Raw genomic sequence first — 21,588 nt, 5'->3', positions numbered from 1 at the left:
TTAAAATTCACATTTTTTTAAATCCATTTCCATTCAATATGATCAGTTTTTAGTTTATTAGTTTTCCTTAAAGGCTCTGTAAAATTGTGTACAATTTCTGGTTATTGACTGAACCTAAAGAACTAAAACTGCAAAAAAAAAGGGGAAAAAATGGGGATATTCTTAAACCTTTTACATTTTTACCAAAAAATAAGACAGCATTTAAAAATGATGAGTTTCTTTGATTTTACCAAATTAAAAACCTCTGGAATATAATCAAGAGGAAGATGGATGATCACAAACCATCAAACCACCAAACTGAACTGCTTGATTTTTTACACCAGGAGTAAAGCAGCATAAAGTTATCCAAAAGCAGTGTGTAAGACTGGTGGAGGAGAACATGATGCATGAAAACTGTGATAAAAACCAGGATATTCAATATTCCACCAAATATTGATTATTTTAACTCTTAAAACTTTATGAATATGAACTTGTTTTCTTTGCATTATTTGAGGTCTGAAAGCTCTGCATCTTTCATTTTACTCAAACAAACATTTTTATTCTCACCTGATACTTTCCTATGCCGGCTGGCTTTGGCTCCATTTGGTTGTTTCCTGTCTGAGGGGGAGGGGGGGACTCCGGGTCTTCTGTCTGGGGTGGAAGGAGATGGAGAGGAGCTGGGTTTGTGTGATGAAGATGATGGTGATGGTGACGGTGATGGTGATTGGGTGGTGTGTTTGTCGAGGGGGGACCGGGAGGGGCTGGGTCTTCTGTCTATAAGCTGAGGGGGGGTGGTGGAGCGCGGGGTGACGGGGCCGCGGCCGTTCAGCAGCTTCTCCTGGTTCTTCTGGGATGCCGGTGATGTGAGAGCAGGTTTGAGGGGGGAGGAGGTTGTGGAGGAAGACACAGAGGAAGAAGTGGAGGAGGGAACAGAAAGGGTGGAGGTGGTGGAGGTGACTTTAACGGGTGCTCCTTCTGATCTGGTGAAACACGGCATCTTTTCCAGACTCACCACCGGCAAGGAAACACTGCAGGAGGAGAGAGAGAGATAAACTTCTAGATAAATGATTAATGATTTAATGCAACTTCAGGGGTTGGAGAATGAAACTCCTGGTTTTAGAGCACAATAATTGATTGTGGTGACGGACAGTTCTGGTGGAAACAGGAGAGTTGAGGTGTACATTGAATTCTGCGTGATTTGATCAGCCGTGGTTTTATGTTTTTTGGATACAATCCGGGTTAGCACCCGAACATCCCTTTCAGACAGCTTCCTCTTACAGCGTCCACAGTTAATCCTGTTGGATGTGGTTGGTCCTTCTTGGTGGTATGCTGACATTACCCTGGATACCGTGGCTCTTGATGCATCACAAAGACTTGCTGTCTTGGTCACAGATGCTCCAGCAAGACGTGCACCAACAATTTGTCCTCTTTTGAACTCTGGTATTGTAAACTGGTTTTGTAAAAGCTGAGGTTAGAACTCTCTCAGCAGTAGTGCAGTAAAAGAGAGAGCAGGGCTGTGAAACTCACCAGGCTTTGGTTCGTCCTCCTTTAGGCGGGTAGACGGCGAGCGGCGCTCTGCTGAAGCGCGAGTGCGGGAACTCTCGCGGCACTCGGAACTGCAGCGGCTCCACCTCAGCCTGAGACACTTTACCCTTCATCTGAACCAGAGGAGCTCCAGAACCACCCAGAGAACCCTGTCTCCTCTCTGTAACACACACACCGACACATATAAACACACACACACACACACACACACACATATATACACACATACACAAACATTCAAAGTGTAGTAGTGAAGTACTGAAAGTAAAAGTACAGTACTATCTTATGTAGTTATTACAGAAAACAGTGTTTACAGAGTGAAAGGCAGAGAGAGAGAGATAAAGAGAGACAGAGAGAGTGAGACACAGAGAGATAGACACAGAGAGAGAGAGAAAGAGAAACAGAGGCAGAGAGAGAGAGAGAGAGAGACAGAAAAAGAGACTCAGAATGAGAAACACAGAGAGAGAGAGAGACACAGAAAGATAGAGACACAGAAATATATATATATATATATAGAGGCAGAGAGAGAGACAGATAGAGAGAGACAGGTAAAGAGTACTTACGGTTGTTTTTGCTGTGCATGGTTTGAGGGGGTTGTGGTGGGGACGCTGTCCTCTCTGCTCAGTGTGCAACTATTCCCCAACTACCTGCAGGGGAACATCAACACCGTCAAAACTCACTCTCGCATAACCACTCTCACACGCTCTCACGCGCTCTCACGCGCTCTCACGCGCTCTCACGCACTCTCACGCACTCTCACGCACTCTCACGCACTCTCACGCACTCTCACACACTCTCACGCACTCTCACGCACTCTCACACACTCTCACGCACTCTCACGCACTCTCACGCACTCTCACACACTCTCACACACTCTCATACACTCTCACACACTCTCACGCACTCTCACGCACTCTCACACACTCTCACACACTCTCACACACTCTCACACACTCTCACACACTCTCATACAATCTCATACACTCTCACGCGCTCTCACGCACACTCTCACACACTCTCACACACTCTCACACACTCTCACACACTCTCATACAATCTCATACACTCTCACGCACTCTCACGCACTCTCACGTACTCTCACGCACTCTCGTGCACACTTGTGCAAACTCATGCACATGCTCATTAGGGACGGGCGATATGGCTCTAAAATAATATCACGATATTTTATGGTATGAAAAATAATCTTCTCACTACATTTACTTTCTTGCTTCCACACCACACAGCTCTGACCAATCAGAGGAGACGATGTGCTCATGTGGTTTATTGGTGTGTATTTTGGTGAGTTAAGGTTTTATACCTGTGTGAAAATAAAGCAAACAGAGGAAGAAACTGAAGCTCCAAATAAACAAACTCATCAACTGATCCAGATCAAAGAAACTTTCTCAACTACAGGAGTGAAAACACAATTACCTCGTCACATTACAACAGATGTAATTAATCAATCGATCAAACTGCTGATCAGTATCTGATCACTATTTCCCAATAACACATCAGGACCCGAACACTGTGACCCAATGAGATCTAACTAAAACATCCCCACACTGCACACACACTCACACTCACCCAGCCTGACAGGCCACCGGAAACCAGCTCACACACACACACACACACTACACACACACACACACACACACACACACTACACACACACACACACACACTACACACACACACACTACACACACACACACACACACTACACACACACTACACACACACTACACACACACACTACACACTACACACACACTACACACACACTACACACACACACTACACACACACACACACACTACACACACACACTCTACACACACACACACACACTACACACACACACACACACACGCACACTACACACACACACCCACAGAGAAAAATCAGCTGCTTTTCTGTTTACATCCGCTCAACTGCAGGAAGACAGACGCCAGCGCGCACACACACACTACACACACACACTACACACACACACACTACACACACACACTACACACACACACTACACACACACACACACACACTACACACGCACACTACACACACACACTACACACACACACTACACACACACACTACACACACACACTACACACACACACTACACACACACACTACACACACACACTACACACACACACTACACACACACACTACACACACACACACACACTACACACGCACACTACACACACACACTACACACACTACACACACACACACACTACACACGCACACTACACACACACACTACACACACACACGCACACTACACACGCACACTACACACACACTACACACACACACTACACACACTACACACACACACACACTACACACGCACACTACACACACTACACACACACACTACACACACACACACACACACACACACTACACACGCACACTACACACACACTACACACACTACACACACACACACACTACACACACACACTACACACACTACACACACACACACACAACACACACACACTACACACGCACACACACTACACACGCACACTACACACACACTACACACACTACACACACTACACACACACACACACTACACACACACACACTACACACACACACTACACACACACACTACACACACACACACACACACTACACACACACACTACACACACTACACACACACACACACACACACTACACACACACACTACACACACTACACACACACACACACTACACACACACTACACACACACTACACACACTACACACACTACACACACACACACTACACACACACACACACACTACACACACTACACACACACACACACACTACACACACACACACTACACACTACACACACACACACTACACACACACTACACACACACTACACACACACACACACTACACACACACACACACACTACACACACACACTACACACACACACACACACACACTACACACACACACTACACACACACACACACTACACACACACACTACACACACACACACACACTACACACACACACACACACACACACACACACACACTACACACACACACACACACACACACACACTACACACTACACACACACACACACTACACACTACACACACACACACTACACACTACACACACACACACTACACACACTACACACACTACACACACACACACACTACACACACTACACACACTACACACACACACACTACACACACACACACACACTACACACACACACACACACACTACACACACACACACACACTACACACTACACACACACACACACTACACACACACACACTACACACTACACACACACACACTACACACTACACACACACACACACACACACACACTACACACTACACACACACACTACACACACACACACTACACACACACTACAAAAACTACACACACACACACTACACACACACACACTACACACACACACACTACACACACACACACTACACACTACACACACACACACACACACACACACACTACACACACACACACTACACACACACACACACAAACTACACACACACACACTCACTACACACACACACACACTACACACACACACACACACACACACTACACACACTACACACACACACACAAACTACACACACACACTCACTACACACACACACACACACACACACTACACACACACACACTCACTACACACACACACACACTACACACTACACACACACACACACACACACTACACACACACACACTACACACACACACACTACACACACACACACACACTACACACACACACACACACACACTACACACACACACACTACACACTACACACACACACACACACACCACACACACACACACAAACTACACACACACACACTCACTACACACACACACACACACACTCACTACACACACACACACACTACACACTACACACACACACACACACACTACACACACACACTACACACACACACACACACACTACACACACTACACACACACACACACAAACTACACACACACACACAAACTACACACACACACACTCACTACACACACACACTCACTACACACACACACACTACACACACACACACACACACACACACTACACACACTACACACACACACACTACACACACACACACTACACACACACACACACACTACACACACACACACTACTCACACACACACACACACTACACACACACTACACACACACTACACACACTACACACACTACACACACACACACACTACACACACACTACACACACACACACTACACACACTACACACACACTACACACACACTACACACACACTACACACACACTACACACACACTACACACACTACACACACACTACACACACACTACACACACACTACACACACACACTACACACACACACACTACACACACACACACTACACACACACTACACACACTACACACACACTACACACACACACACACTACACACACACAACACACACACTACACACACTACACACACACACTACACACACACTACACACACTACACACACTACACACACTACACACACACACTACACACACACTACACACACACTACACACACACTACACACACACACTACACACACACTACACACACACACACACACACTACACACACACTACACACACACACACACACTACACACACACACACACTACACACACACACACTACACACACACACACACTACACACACACACACACACTACACACACACACACACTACACACACACTACACACACACTACACACACACACACACACTACACACACACACACACTACACACACACACACACACACACTACACACACTACACACACACTACACACACACACACTACACACACACACACACTACACACACACTACACACACACTACACACACACACTACACACACACACACACTACACACACACTACACACTACACACTACACACACACACTATACACACTACACACTACACACACACTACACACACACTACACACTACACACACACTACACACACACACTACACACACACACACACTACACACACACACTACACACACACACACACACTACACACACACACACACACACTACACACACACACACTACACACACACACACTACACACACACACACACACTACACACACACACACACTACACACACACTACACACACACTACACACACACACACACACTACACACACACACACACACTACACACACACACACACACTACACACACTACACACACACTACACACACACACACTACACACACACACACACACTACACACACACTACACACACACTACACACACACACTACACACACACACACTACACACACACTACACACTACACACACACACACTATACACACTACACACTACACACACACTACACACACACACTACACACACACTACACACACACACTACACACACACACTACACACACACACACACACTACACACACACTACACACACACACACACTACACACACACTACACACACACTACACACACACACACACTACACACACACACACACTACACACACACACTACACACACACTACACAAACACTACACACACACTCACTCACAGATCCAGAGCACCAGTTACTTAGACCGTCTCCACCACCGCCAGCCAACAGTTACAGCAAAACACAGGGAGCAGAACAGCTTCTTTCAAACAGTAGTCAAACAGAGTATTCCCCCTCTCCTTCTTTCCCTCTGTGTGTATGTGTGTTTAAAGCTGAATAGCTGTGAGTTATTCCCCCATGATCTGATCTGACCCCTGGCAGCTGCAGTCTTCCTCTTCTCCTCTCATTTATATTTACTGTTTTTATCACACGCTCTCATTCAGAGCAAATTTACTAAAGTGCTTCACTGTTTATATTTAACTCTAACTATACTCTAACTATACTGCTTTTACTGCTTCTCTATATATTAATCTGAATATATCAGAGCTGTGTGGATGTAGAATGACTTTTTAGGCAAGGCAAGCTTATTTATATAGCAACTCATTTAACATTCATTTATAAGTTGTCTGACCAGAGGAGGATGGGTCCCCCCTTTATATATTAGCTGTAATATTGCATGATATTGAGTGAACATGAAGTGTGTGTCTGTGTTTGTGTGTGTGAAGAGCACAAAGACACTCCCACTATCCAAAATCCACACCCCCTTTACACACTACAGCTCCAGACAACAGGGGGGCATGATCTAGAGCATGCTGCCAAGCTGTGTGTGTGTGTGTGTGTGTGTGTGTTGGTACACGTGGGCAGGGCACAAGACCAGAGGCGGATCTGAGCCGAGTGGAGCAGAGTGAAATGGGTCGAAGTTAAAAAACGAAAGTAAACACGTCCCAGAAACCAGCTTTATCCAACATCTCTACCATTTCAAACATCTCCAACAACATCTCCACCATCCCCGTTCTACCTTAAATGGTGCAGCAGCCAGCATTTAAGGTGGAACAGAAAAATAAAATAAAACAAAAGCTAATCAAAGCTAATTTCAGCTTTAGCTAGAGCTCCACTGCTACAACTACAGTATATATCTCAGAAATGATTATGATAAAACAATATCACTGTCAGTTTCAGACCGAATATATAAACGCCAGGCTCAACTTAGTGGCACAAGAACACACTGAGCAGCAGAATGTACGGCTCAGTCACATTTCTACTCTGTACACTACCCCTACCCTCGTTTTGGAGTGTATCCCTTACTCTTAGAATAGAGTTATTTCTAAGAGAAATTAGTGTTGTTATGGGTAAAATACTATGAAATATGAACTCTAGTGGTGAAATGGGACTGGGCCGAAATGTTTATTCTGGAGGTGCTATAAATTAGAGCAGTGTCTGAATATTTTCAGCAGATCAGTAGCTGTGAGTAAGACCACAGCTCACATGCGGGTAAACTCACCGTAACGCTCAGGAAGTCCTGAGGCTGGACGACTCGGCTGCAGACGCTGCACTGAAGAGAGAAATCCTCACAGGTTGGGAACTGACCGTACAAGTGCATATCTGTGAAAGAGAGAGAGAGAGAGAGAGAGAGAGAGAGAGAGAGAGAGAGAGAGAAACAGAGAGAGAGTAAGACAGTTTAGTTTACAGTTTTTTTTTTACTGACAGTAAGAAACCCAATAACTGTGTAATTACTACTGCTACTACTACTAAAAAAATATTATTATTACTGGCATTTTAAGACCACTTTATGCCACTGTGTAGTACAGTAGTATAATAATGAGGGCTGTGTCTTAGCAAAGGTAATGAAACTAATTTTCTGGAGGACATGAAATGACTGATTTGCATTCAGGAAAATACTGATTATTGAAGTTCAGGAAAGGGACAATTTCATGATGTTTTTACTGATTCTCTTTTGCCCTGGTTTATTGGTTCTATGCTTTTTTCTAGTTTTACTGATCTCATTTTTCTATTTCTCTATTTTTCTGATTATTTAGTTCTTTAGTATTCTGGTTCTCTAGTTTTCTAGTTCTCTAATTCTGATTCACTAGTTTTCGGGGTTTTTTTATTTATCTGGATCTTTTGTCCTCTAGTTCTCTAGTTGTATGGTTTCCTAGTTTTCTGGTTCTCTGATTTTATTGATTTTTGTTTCTCTGATTCTCTTGTTTTCTGATTATCTATTTCTCTGATTGTATGGTCCTCTTGTCCCCTTGTTCTGTAATTTTCTCATTTTCTGGGTTTACTGATCTCTGTTTCTCTGCTGCTGTAATTCTATGTCTTTCTAATTATCTAGTTTTCTATCAGGATGAACAGGCCGAGTTCCAAACAAACCGAGCCCCACAGAGCAGCCAATCAGCGACAGCGTCTGTCTGTGCGGGCCAATTACAGCGCAGTAGCGTCCCGAGAACGGGCCAATCGGTGCTTTAGGTCTCAGCCTGTGTGTTTTACTGGGGGAACCACGCTGTCTGTGAATTACCCTGATCCACCCGCGAGCACGAGACACACACACACACACACACACTTACTGTCAACATGTCATTCATTTAATGTACGTGTGTAACAGACCCTTTAAAATCTGTGTAAAGTTCTTTACAGAACTCTGTTCTTCACTTTAACTCTTTAATGAAGTTCTAAACATTTAACCATTTTTAATTATGCTTTACATTCTGTATAAATAGTCCTGACCTGATTTCTAGAACAAAATGTTTAAATACAGGTTATGAAATTGCTGTTGTACCATTAAAATGTTACATCATGATTTTAACCTTAAAAAATGATTTTTTTTTTTATCACAATCAGACACAAACATGAATGAGCTGCTCAATTGATTTAACTGATTCATTTTTGGGGGGGATTTTGGATCAATATTAGATATATTATAGAACTTATGTTATGTTAATTCTCACTGGCATGATCCTGATTTTGTTTATTTTTCTCAACTTTTATTGATTTCAATTCTATCAAGATTTCAAGATTATAAAAGTTAGTTAATTTTCTAATACTCTCACTGCAACTATACCTTAAACATGGCGCTTAAGTGACGTAAATCATAATAAACACACGTGACTGACAACCAATGATTAATCACTGAAACCAGCAGAAGCAGGAACGCCCACCTGCCCATGTCTCAACCAAAACACACCAAACACACACAAACTGTTAATGTTGTTTTATGTGAGTGTGTGTAGTGTGTGTGTTATGTATATGTTATGTTTTGTGAGTGTGTGTAGTGTGTGTTGTTATATGAGTGAGTGAGTGTGAGGCGCAGCAGCAGCGGCGGTGTGTGTGAGAGGGAGGCCGAGGCCTGAGCGCGGCCCCACGGGGAGGAGGAGCGCTGTCCCCGGCCAGGAGCCGCTGCAGCCCCGCGCTGTGTCTCTGCTCCGCTCGGTGGAGGAAGAGGAGGAGGAGGAAGAGGAGGAGGAGGAAGAGGAGGATGTGCAGCAGCAGCAGCAGAAGGAGGAGGACACGCAGCTCCGCGCAATCTCAGCATAATAAACACAGCGCACAGCACGCGCTGGACCCGCGCGCGGCGGCGCGAGCAGGAGCGGGAGGAACACTTACTGTGTGCGGGCTGAGAGCGCGCGGAGTCCGGGCGGAGAGGCGGCGGGAGGCGCGCGGGGAGAAGCGCGCGGTGCTGTAGGAGAGTCCGGGCCGCCATTACTCCTCTTCTCTCCGCCGCTGTTCCTCCAGCAGCAGCAGCAGCAGCGCGAGCCAGCGCGAGAGGGGCGAAGCGCCGTGACGTCACCTTCGGAAAACTTCGGCTCCCGCTCGGGGAGATACATGTTTATAACCGAGTCCCGCCGAACAGCCTCAGTTCAAGAGTTCAGTTCACTTTACTACAGAGTCACGATCCGGTGTGCTGTCGAATTCTGCTACCCTGCCAAACCCTGCTACCCTAGTGTATATTTATAAAATGCATCAATATCAAATATTGAACCGGGTCTAAAGTGCTGTCACTATGATCTAGAAGAGATCGCTGGTTCGAATCCCGGTCATGCAGCTTGCCATTAGCTTCCAGACCCCCGAGAGAGCACACACACAGTTGTTCTTGTTCTCTCTGGGTGGGTACAGTACAGTAGATGGCGCTCTCTCTTTGCCCTCATCACTCCTAGGGTGATGTGGATCAGCACAAGGCTGCGTCTGTGAGCTGCTGTATCAGAACCGAGTCGCTGCGCTTTCCTCCGAGCGTTAGCGCTGTGATGCTACTCGGCAATGCTGAAGAATCAGCAGCAGCTCAAAAAGAGGCGGAGTCTGATTCACATGTATCGGAGGAGGTGTGTGCTGGTCTTCACCCTCCTGGTGTTGTAGCATCACTAGTGATAGGGGGAGTCCTAATGAGTGGGTTGGGTAGTTTAATAAAATAAAAATGTAATAACATTCTATAAAATATTAGAACATACTCTCAGTAGAAGTCTCGGTGTGATATTTGAACAGCCTATATCCCTGAAACAGAATAAAGTTAAGGCAATAGAGGTGTTTAAAAAACATTTTATAGTTTTTTAGTTTTTTATATGGTTGTAACACTCAAGCAAACGATGACGGCGAGTCCAGACTTTACAAAAGAACCCCTAAATAATCAGGAAAAACACATAAATACATATTCCAAAATATGTGTGTAAATTCTTATATTGTACTATACTGCACGTCTGAAAGGTAAAATCTAATTATTTTATGTAAGTGGTGTTAATCCTTTAAAAAAATACGATAAAGATAATACACAATATTTTTGCTTAATTCAAAAATCTTTGTGTAAAGTCTTATACTGTATAATTTCTTCTATATCTTCTATTTATATTGACCCATTTAGACTGTCTATCACTGTCTTGCACCCACATATACTGTGATTCTTTAGCAGTAAAATAATCACTGTTATAAAAAAGAGTTTTAAATACAGAAATATGTAGAAGGAGGAGCAGTCTGAGATAATGCTGTTTATAAAGCTCAGGTTTGGGTGTGATTCTATAAGCGGCCGCTTGGGGGCAGAAAAACCCAGAATAAAGCAGAGCAGAAAGGGGGCGGGGCTTGTGAATCACATTAAAATATTTTTAAAAAGTAAAAACCTTTATTTCTGATAATTTAATAAGGATTAATTAAGCCTTTAAGAAAATACATTTTCACCTCAGGTTTGATCTTAATTTTACTGTTAAGCAGCTGATAGTAACTTTTTTTTTAAGTTTTTGCTTTTATATTTAATTTTAGGATTATGCATTAATATTTTTAATATTTAAAAGGATTTTTTTTTTAAATCAGACTGTCCTGTAAATTATACATTCAGTTCAAACAAACCTATAGTAAAAATATTATTAAAAACTATCAAATAACATAATTGAAATTAGTGACACGATAATATAATATAAAGTATAACAGAGTAATACAGTGAATCAATGTACCTGTAAAGTTAAATAATTTCTAAATAGTATTTTAAAAAAGCAATATATTTTTTTTATTTTATGTGAGATGAACCAGTTTCATATTATATGTGGATTACAATAATTAAAGGCATGCAGAAAAAAGTTTTATACTGAAAAAAATACTTTAAACTGTTTTTTTCTAAATGTATAAATTTTAAAAACAGGAGGATTAAGTACTTCATTTTAATGTTATTTTTTTCAGTCTTTTTAAGTTAATGTAAGTAAATGACCAGCTGAACTAAAATCGTATTCCTCAGTAAAAATAAAGGCTAATTGATTTTGGGAAGTGCAGTTCTGTTCTAAAAGGTTCTTATAAAAGAGGGAAATATTAGAATAGAATAATCTGTTTCTTCATCAGAGCAGTGAAATGTTTTATTTTAATACGGCGCTCTCTGTCTCACTGCGATATTAAAGCCTTTTCTTCACATAATGTTTTGTTTGTTCTCCAGACAAACGGCGATCAGTGAAGTCACGGGTGAACAGACCAGACAAAAGCTGCTTTATATCCGGAGGTGCTTCGTGTTTATTTGGGGGAAGAAATCACTTTTCTTCTCAGCGCTGAACAGAGAAAAGACATCAGATGAGACGACGTGAATCTGCTTCACTCTCTGCTTTATTTAAAAGCAAACAAAAATATGTATTTAGTGCAAAAACAGAAATTATTTGATAGAATGGCTAAAAAAATCAATATAACCATAAAAAACATTAAAAAAACATAAAAAACTGTCTAAAATCAACCAAGATCACTCATATAACACTATTACACACAATATTCAGAATACTGTACACAATAATCACACAACACAAAACATCTGCTCAATACTGAGGAACACTGCTGATGTACCTTCTGATTCTTTGGATTAAACAAACGAAACAAATCAAATCGATACAGAAAAGATACAAACAAACCAGATAAAAACAATGTAACAAAAAATACCAAACAATAAAACCAATATAAAAGAAAACAAAAAAAGGACGTAATATTTCACATAAAACCGTGATAAGAGATGCAGGTAAATATCAGAGTAAATATTTTTAGAATAAAAAAAAAATATTATCAGAAACATCCACTCCTGTAAAAATGTGGTCAGCATAGAACATACACACACTCAGCTATAAACGATGAAATATAACAAAAATAATACACTAAATATTATTTAGAAAACTACAAACTTCTCCAGAGAACAGTTCAGGAATAAAAGGCGTAACGGAATAAGAGGAGAAGCCGGAATAAAAAAAACAAATAGCTGAAATTAAACAGGAGTAACAAGGATATTTTTATTAAAATATAAGGAGAAGAAAGTTCAGATAATTGTGTGAAAATGTACAAAAATAATTACTATAATAAGGTATAGATAACCTACATTTATACTGAAATAAAGTAATAAAGTATTTGTACTTAATTACTACACACCTCTGGATATAAGCCTCAAAACTCTATATTCCATTATAAAGAAGTCTAAGGAAGATAGATGGATGGATGGATGGATGGATAGATAGATAGATAGATAGATAGATAGACAGACAGACATATGTCCTTAATCAGTAACTGATTATTAATTTTATAGGGGGTAAATTAAATGGTTTTAAAAACAAAAAGGAGAACATGTTTTTAAAATCTACATATTTGTGCTATTTTTAATTAGTTAAAATAGCAAAAAAGGCATTAATCATATTTTTATTTCTCTGATCTTGATTAAAAATATTAAAAGTGTAATGATGATCAGTAATAGGAAGGTGCCAATATGTTTCCTTTATTCTACTATAATTGACTGATTGATTTAAATTGTAAATAATGCTTAATTTTCCCAAATAATTACTTTAAAATCAAATTTTCTAGTTTACTATTAGTAAAATATTTTTTTGTGAAAGTAAGGGTTTAAAGGGCACAAGATTCCGATTCAAATCACTCTTTAAATTCAGCAATACTTCATTATACAGTATATCAAATACTTTATATACACTCATTATATTGGACTACAAAAATATACTGAAATAGGGAATACAGGGAAAAATGAAAATACATGAAAAATAAAAATATTGGAAAAACAGCTTTAAGCTTTAAGTAAAGACTGAAGAAAAATAGTACTGCTTTTATTGCTGTTTTATAAAAAGTGTAGTAATAATAACTGGGAAATAAAATAATAAAATCAGAGACTGGATTTTGGTCATAAAAATATAAAACACTGCTGCACTCTATTATAACTGGAAGTTAATAGAGGAGAAAGTGAATATGGCTTCAGAAATGACTCTTCTTCACCTGCAGGCGTGGATTGGAAGCTGAGGACGTGTACTCGTGTATATCAGGACGCAGGTTTAGATGGGAGCAGGACCGGGACCACGTCCTGCTGCTGGTTGAGAGTTGACCTTCTGCGAGTGCCAGCGAGTCTCTTTATAAACGAACCAGGCGTTTCCCGCCCAAACTATCAGATTCAAGAAGCCGAAGACCTGAGAGAGAAAACAGAACAGCATCAGAAACCTTTAATAAATATACAGAGTTTATCATAATCAGAGTTTAGATTATTTTAACATTAATAACTTAATCTAGCCTAATCTAGACTGAGTGCACACAACAGTAAAACTGGGATTCTAAGATACAACATGGAATCCAGTGGTCTAAAGCGCCTTACACTATGGTCGGGAGATTGCTGGTTCGAATCCCAGTCATGCAGCTTGACATCAGCTGCCGGAGTCCTGAGAGAGCACAGTTGTCCTTTTTCTCTCTGGGTGGGTACAGTACAGTAGATGGCGCTCTCTCTTTCCCCTCATCACTCCTAGGGTGATGTGGATCAGCACAAGGCTGCATCTGTGAGCTGATGTATCAGAACCACCAGAGTCGCTGTGCTTTCCTCTGAGGGTTAGCGCTGTGATGCTCTTCGGCTAAAGAGGTTCAAAAAGAGGTGGAGTCTGACCTCACGTGTATCGGAGGAGGTGTGTGCTGGTCTTCTTCACCCTCCTGGTGTTAAAGGAGCATCACTAGTTATGGCCATTTTCTTCATAACAATAAATATTGCTAGTAGTTTGCCTCAATAGATAGCTAAGTGCACCCTTTATGGTAAAGCTAATAAAAGCTAATTTCAGCTCTCCATCACAGAGGAATAAAGAAATGAACAATAATAACTAATTTCTGCAGCATCTGCTTCCTTTCTGAAGACATCCGATAAACCCTAAAGTTAAATAGTTAATCAGCAGCAGCAGTTAGGTTGCTGAACTTTATCTGTATCGGGTTACTGAAGGGTTTCCTAATTCTTTTATGAGGGGGAGGATTTCACTCCTTCCTCCTATTTACACTGAGTAGAACTGAGAAATAAAACTGGGGCGTATATTATATATTAATTATATATTATTAATAACAGGTAAAGATTCTCACCACTGATATATTAAGTGTGCGCATGCTGGTGAATTCGGTGACCTCACAGGTGACCCCGGCGTCTCTGCAGGGCAGCAGGGTGGAGGCGATGCCCTCTGTGCCCGTCGCATATTTCACCACCTGCAGCCCCCGCGCCCACGCCGACGAACTCACCAACCACAGGAACGCAAACGCAGCCGTCACCACGAAATCCTAAATCACAATTAATATAATACATCAGAGCTAATAAGAGATTTAATCAGAGTTAATAACAGTGATTAATGCTCTGATCTACAACCTAGAATCAGAAGAGGTTAGGAAAGAACGGAAGGTGATGAATGTTACACATTATTTCTAATATTAACTTTATATTAATTTTATTACGGAGCCCAGGATGGGCCATGGATAAAAAAATAATAATAATAATTGAGTGAATGATATAGCAGTTCACGATCACCTTTTTTTTTAATTCAAATCACCGTTTTTTGCTTTTGAATTCATGATCACGATTTCTTTAATTCAAGCGAATGATTCTTAAGAAGGGGACTGAATGTTATTGAGAAATGAATAATCACAATTCCACACTGCATCATAACTCTGATAGTCACGCAGCCCTGTAACAACTCAAGAGCTGAAAATACTCCTTTTCCTTCAAGCTTCTTGTCATAGTGTGCATAAAAATAGTTTTCTCGAATTAAAGAAGTCGTGAGCACACACCGCTACATCGATCACTTAATTTAATACAGTTTTAGAATACTTACAAACATTGGGCCGAAATCGGAGTCCCGGTAAACATGCATGTAGCCGACGTAAACCAGCAGAGCCGCCATGCTGTAGAGAAACGCCAGCACCGCCACCGCCACGAAGAACTCCGCCGAGGAGGAGGAGTCTCCCACCAGGTGAGTCTCAGTGGAGGTGTGGTTACAGAGAGAGACGTTCCCTTCCACCAGGCGCACCTGATTTAACCTGTGTATAAAAACAGGTGAGTCAGTATCTGATACAGACTGGAGCACAGAGGGGGATCTGATGCCTGATGCCTATAACACTGTTTTTATAGTTCTACCCTATTTTGCACTAATAGTTCATTCATCTACTGTTTACGTATATTTTGCACTGCTAAATTTAAATTATTATATAACTGTGTATTTGCACTTTCTGTTTGGCTGACATCAGTTATCCTCACTTTATGTACTTTATCAGCTGGTGTTCACTGTCTATTGTTCAACTGCACTACCTCCATTCTACATCACACACACACACACTAAAGACTGTACTTTTACATTGTTCATTCTATTTTTTATTTGATTGTATTTAAATGTATCTTTATATCTTTATATTTTATATTTCATTTTGTAACTTTGTGTATTATACCTGCTGCTGGATGTCTAGAATTTCCCCTCAGGGATCAATAAAGTATCTATCTATCTATCTATCTATCTATCTATCTATCTATCTATCTATCTATCTATCTATCTATCTATCTATCTATCTATCTATCTATCTAACTATTTATCTATCTATCTAATTGATACGGGGGGCTGAATACTTTTGAAAACTATGACATTTACGTGCTGCTTTGTGCGCTTCTATCATTTAAAATCTCAATAAAACACATTTTTAAGTGTATTTTATTAAGTTTGAGGTTGTAAGGTGACAATATGTGGAAAAAAGTTCAAGGGTATGAATACTTTTGCAAGCCACTTTATGCTGCTTTACTCCTGGTGTAAAAATTCAAGCAAGGTATTTAATTTGATAAAATCAAAGAAACTCATCATTTTTAAGTGGTATCTTATTTTTTTGCACAAACAGTCAGTTTTCTCTAAAGCATGTCAGTGTTGGGATCACTGCAGCAGATAAACAGAAAGTTCAGTGTTTAGTTTGCTGGATATTTTCAGGATCATCTTTGTACTAAAGCTGCTTTTATAAACTCCAGTCCAGACCGATCATGTGACTCCAGACTCCCGCCGCTGGGCCTGATATACTGCAGCACAGTCACATGTTATTACTGTTATTAAATATAAATATGATTCATCCAGTGCAGTAAAACACTTATAGTACAGTGTAAGAGTATGTTTTAATTAGGGCTGAGCGATATGTTTTCATATGAGATATAAGATGAGACAATATTTTATAATAATATTGATATAGACTCTATCTTTTACCCATCAACAGTCTATTATTATCACTCTATCTTCCTCCTGCCTGGTTTAAACAGCAGCAGAGCTTCTGAATATATCTACACTGATGGGCGTGGTGTTCTGGAAATGAGGTGTGTTCAGGTACATTTCTGGAGTTTTATCTTGTTTATCTTGGTAACAGAAAACACAGGAGCTCCACTGACTGAATACAACCTAGACAGAAGCCAACAGTCAGACGTTCATCGCTATCTCGGTAACACAGGCGCCGTGCCGAGCCGAGCGTACGCCCCCACTTATTACACACACATGAACACACAGCAGCACAAACCCAACTTTTACATCAACAATAAACAGAATAGTAAATAAAATAACATTGCTGTTCCCGTAAATGAGCTGCTGGAGCTCCTTCACAGCGTCAACCAGCAGCTCAGTTTCCTCTGCTGAGAAGAGTTTGTTGAACACGTCCAGGTAGCTGCACCGTTACAATAGCAATCCACCAAAGACAGAGCTCACCTGATCTACTCTTAAAGAGAATGATGAACAAGAGACACTCTGATTGGTTTATTATTTCACTTTACATCCAAAATTAACCACACCCATCATTAATTAAGAGAAGAATTAGTAAATGCCTTTTGTTTTGCATTTTAAGACGAGCAAGGTGTACTTTTCCAGTCATTATGATAGCAAGACACTCTGACACTAAAATAGAGCCCTGTGTTGTGTTCCAGTTGGCTCTGACAGCTCACCTTTCAATATCTTCTTCCAGTTTGTCAATATCAATACATAGCCGACTGATTTGTTCATCTCTAAAATCTAGAATATATCTCTATATGTTCATCTACAGCTGAATGTTAATATAAGTGTCTCTATAAAATCTGGAAGATGTTTGTATTTTTGTTACTTGTATTATCTTATAGAATAACAAAAAATATTGAGATATTAGTTTTGATCCATATCGCCCAGCCCTAGTTTTAACGGTGGAACGTATTTCCATTTCAGTTACACTACAAAAGATTCACTAAATGAATGGAAACCCACCTGAATGGATAAGAGAATGAAGCATCCAGAGTCTCGTTGTTTCCGGCAGCACAGAACAGAGAAACAAAGTTTCTGCCGGAGAATCCGCTGCAGCTCGCGAAGGAGAACACGGCGGTGAGCTAATTCAACAGATTAAACCAGAATCAGCATCAGAACTCGTCCACACTGTTCATTTCAGCTCCACACCTGGAGGTACATTGCATAACACTGGAGCTACGCCTGCCACGAGAATTACATTATTATAGCTGTTATACATTAATTTTATTATTTAATCCGATTACCCATCCCACTCATCAGGACTCCCCCTATCACTATTGATGCTTCATGCACCGACAAAAAAGCAGTGGACATTTATTTTGAATTTGAATTATGTTCATATTAACCAGGTTAAAAAACAGGTTCTTTCCCATTGCTATCAGACTCATCAACCTACCTCAGAATCTTAGCTCAGAAATAACAAAAAAGATGCAGAGCTTTCAGACCTCAAATAATGCAAAGAAAACAAGTTCATAATCATAAAGTTTTAAGAGTTCAGAAATAATCAATATTTGGTGGAATAATCCTGGTTTTTAATCACAGTTTTTTTTCATGCATCTTGGCATCATGTTCTCCTCCACCAGTCTTACACACTGCTTTTGGATAACTTTATGCTGCTTTACTCCTGGTGTAAAAATTCAAGCAGTTCAGTTTGGTGGTTTGATGGTTTGTGATCATCCATCTTCCTCTTGATTATATTCCAGAGGTTTTTAATTTGGTAAAATCAAAGAAATTCATTGTTTTTAAGTGATCTCATATTTTTTAACAATTTATTGTAATTTATTGTACGATAAATCGATAATGTGATCATGGTGACGGACCCAATCTGAGGAACATGGGCTTTGGGGACAGTTTTCCACACAGACTGATCTGAGTTCAGGTTAAACATCTGCTGTACAGTTTTAGAGAGGACTGGGATGAATGGAGGGGGGTGATGTGGGGGGGGTCTGGCTGCTGCTGTAAACCTCTGCCAGATGTTGTTGTAGATCTCTACAGGATGGATCCTGCTCTCTGACTCATACATGAGCTTACTCTGCAGTTCCTCACTATAACACAAAACACACACACAGCTCTGTACAAAATAAGAGACACATAAAAATGATGAGTTTCTTTAATTTTACCAAATTAAAAACCTCTGGAATATAATCAAGAGGAAGATGGATGATCACAAACCATCAAACCACCAAACTGAACTGCTTGAATTTTTGCACCAGGAGTAAAGCAGCATAAAGTTATCCAAAAGCAGTGTGTAAGACTGGTGGAGGAGAACATGATGCCAAGATGCATAAAAAAAAACTGTGATTAAAAACCAGGATTATTCCAAAAAAAAATTATTATTTCTGACCTCTTAAAACTTTATGAATATGAACTTGTTTTCTTTGCATTATTTGAGGTCTGAAAGCTCTGCATCTTTTTATTTGTTATTTTAGCCATTTCTCATTTTCTGTAAATATAGAATTTCTCTTTCTATATTTCTAATTCTATATAAATATAGAATAAACTAAATTGTTCATTTTACTCAAACATAAACCTATACATATCCGTAAAAAAGCTGATGTGTTGAAGACTATATACTGCATATAAAGACTAAACTAAAGGAGAAACGTTTATAAAGCACCTGGTTGTAGATGAATAGAGCATGTTTTTGAAACGTGGTCAGAAAGAGCTGAGCTGGTAATTAAATTTGCCCCAGTTTTGCACCAAATTCCTTTGAATCTCAAGCAAAGCAGGGAGTTTTCTGCAGACTAATGGCTTTATTTTAAGGATCTAGGCAGACTCGCAGGAGGATATGCCAAAAAAAATCACACAGTTAGCCCCAAAAAAATGCTTAAATAAGAGTTAGAGAGCTGGATGAGTTGGTTTACTGTGGTGTTTAATGTTTAATATGTAACAGAAACTTCAGTTCCTACTGAGAAAAACTTTAGTTAAGTTAAGCTACTGTTAAACTAAAAAAGACTATAAAAGTAGAACTATAGTGAACGCTGGGTAAATACGTGGTTTACCTGTTTTTTAAGAAGTTTTCTCTTCTTTTTTACAGTATTTCTAAACTTTAAAAGTGTTTTTAGTTGAGTTATTTTTAGGTTAGATAGATCAGCTGATCTGCTGTAGATTAACTGTAGCGCTGAGTATCTAATCTTTACTGAAGTCGCTACATTGTATCATCATTAAACTTTACATCATTATTTAGCTACAATGTAACTAAATAAGTTTAAATAAAGTAAGCAGTGAGTTCTACACTCAGCTCGAGGCCTGATCCCCGGGGTAAAGTATCTGAAACCCCTCAATCCGGCTTAAACTCCAGCAGCTCCTCAGACTCACCCACTCCACCACCTTCACGAAGCCCAGCGGCTCCTTCACGGGGCTCCAGTTGAAGCGGAATCCGGTCTGCATCTTCTCCTCCGCGGCTCTGCTCTCTCCAGATCTCCCTCAAACCCCCAGACTGATCCTCTCTCACAACCAGAGTTTAGCGGGGTGACGTGGTGATCTCTCCCCCCCACTGCTGGAGAAACAGCTCCTCCTACTTCCAGCCCAAAGACCA

At 40.5% G+C, this 21,588-nt stretch overlaps 2 protein-coding genes across 2 annotated transcripts in view; both read right to left on the bottom strand.

Annotated features, from left to right (window-relative positions):
- atxn7l1 (ataxin 7-like 1) overlaps positions 1-10,839 on the bottom strand; it is a 26,481-nt gene extending 15,642 nt beyond the window's left edge. The window contains exons 1-5 of the mRNA XM_049474974.1: positions 10,639-10,839; positions 8,540-8,640; positions 2,088-2,171; positions 1,507-1,684; positions 547-1,007 (exon numbers count right to left, since the gene is read on the bottom strand). Coding sequence (XP_049330931.1) covers positions 547-1,007; positions 1,507-1,684; positions 2,088-2,106 — 658 coding nt within the window. The 5' untranslated portion in view covers positions 2,107-2,171; positions 8,540-8,640; positions 10,639-10,839. The remainder of the gene's footprint in view (positions 1-546; positions 1,008-1,506; positions 1,685-2,087; positions 2,172-8,539; positions 8,641-10,638) is intronic.
- Positions 10,840-13,083: 2,244 nt separating this feature from the next.
- Positions 13,084-21,588, bottom strand: sypl1 (synaptophysin-like 1). Its single transcript, XM_022666604.2, has 5 exons — positions 21,369-21,588; positions 19,014-19,132; positions 16,599-16,803; positions 15,859-16,050; positions 13,084-14,936 (listed from the first exon to the last, which is right to left on the bottom strand). Exons 1-5 carry the CDS (start codon positions 21,438-21,440, stop codon positions 14,805-14,807), a joined length of 720 nt encoding a protein of 239 aa, XP_022522325.1. The 5' UTR covers positions 21,441-21,588; the 3' UTR covers positions 13,084-14,804.

The sequence above is a fragment of the Astyanax mexicanus genome, chromosome 2 (assembly GCF_023375975.1).
Source record: "Astyanax mexicanus isolate ESR-SI-001 chromosome 2, AstMex3_surface, whole genome shotgun sequence".
Classification (NCBI taxonomy): domain Eukaryota; kingdom Metazoa; phylum Chordata; class Actinopteri; order Characiformes; family Acestrorhamphidae; genus Astyanax; species Astyanax mexicanus.
Note: the sequence above shows the minus strand (reverse complement) of the source record. Positions and strands in the feature narration are given on the sequence as shown.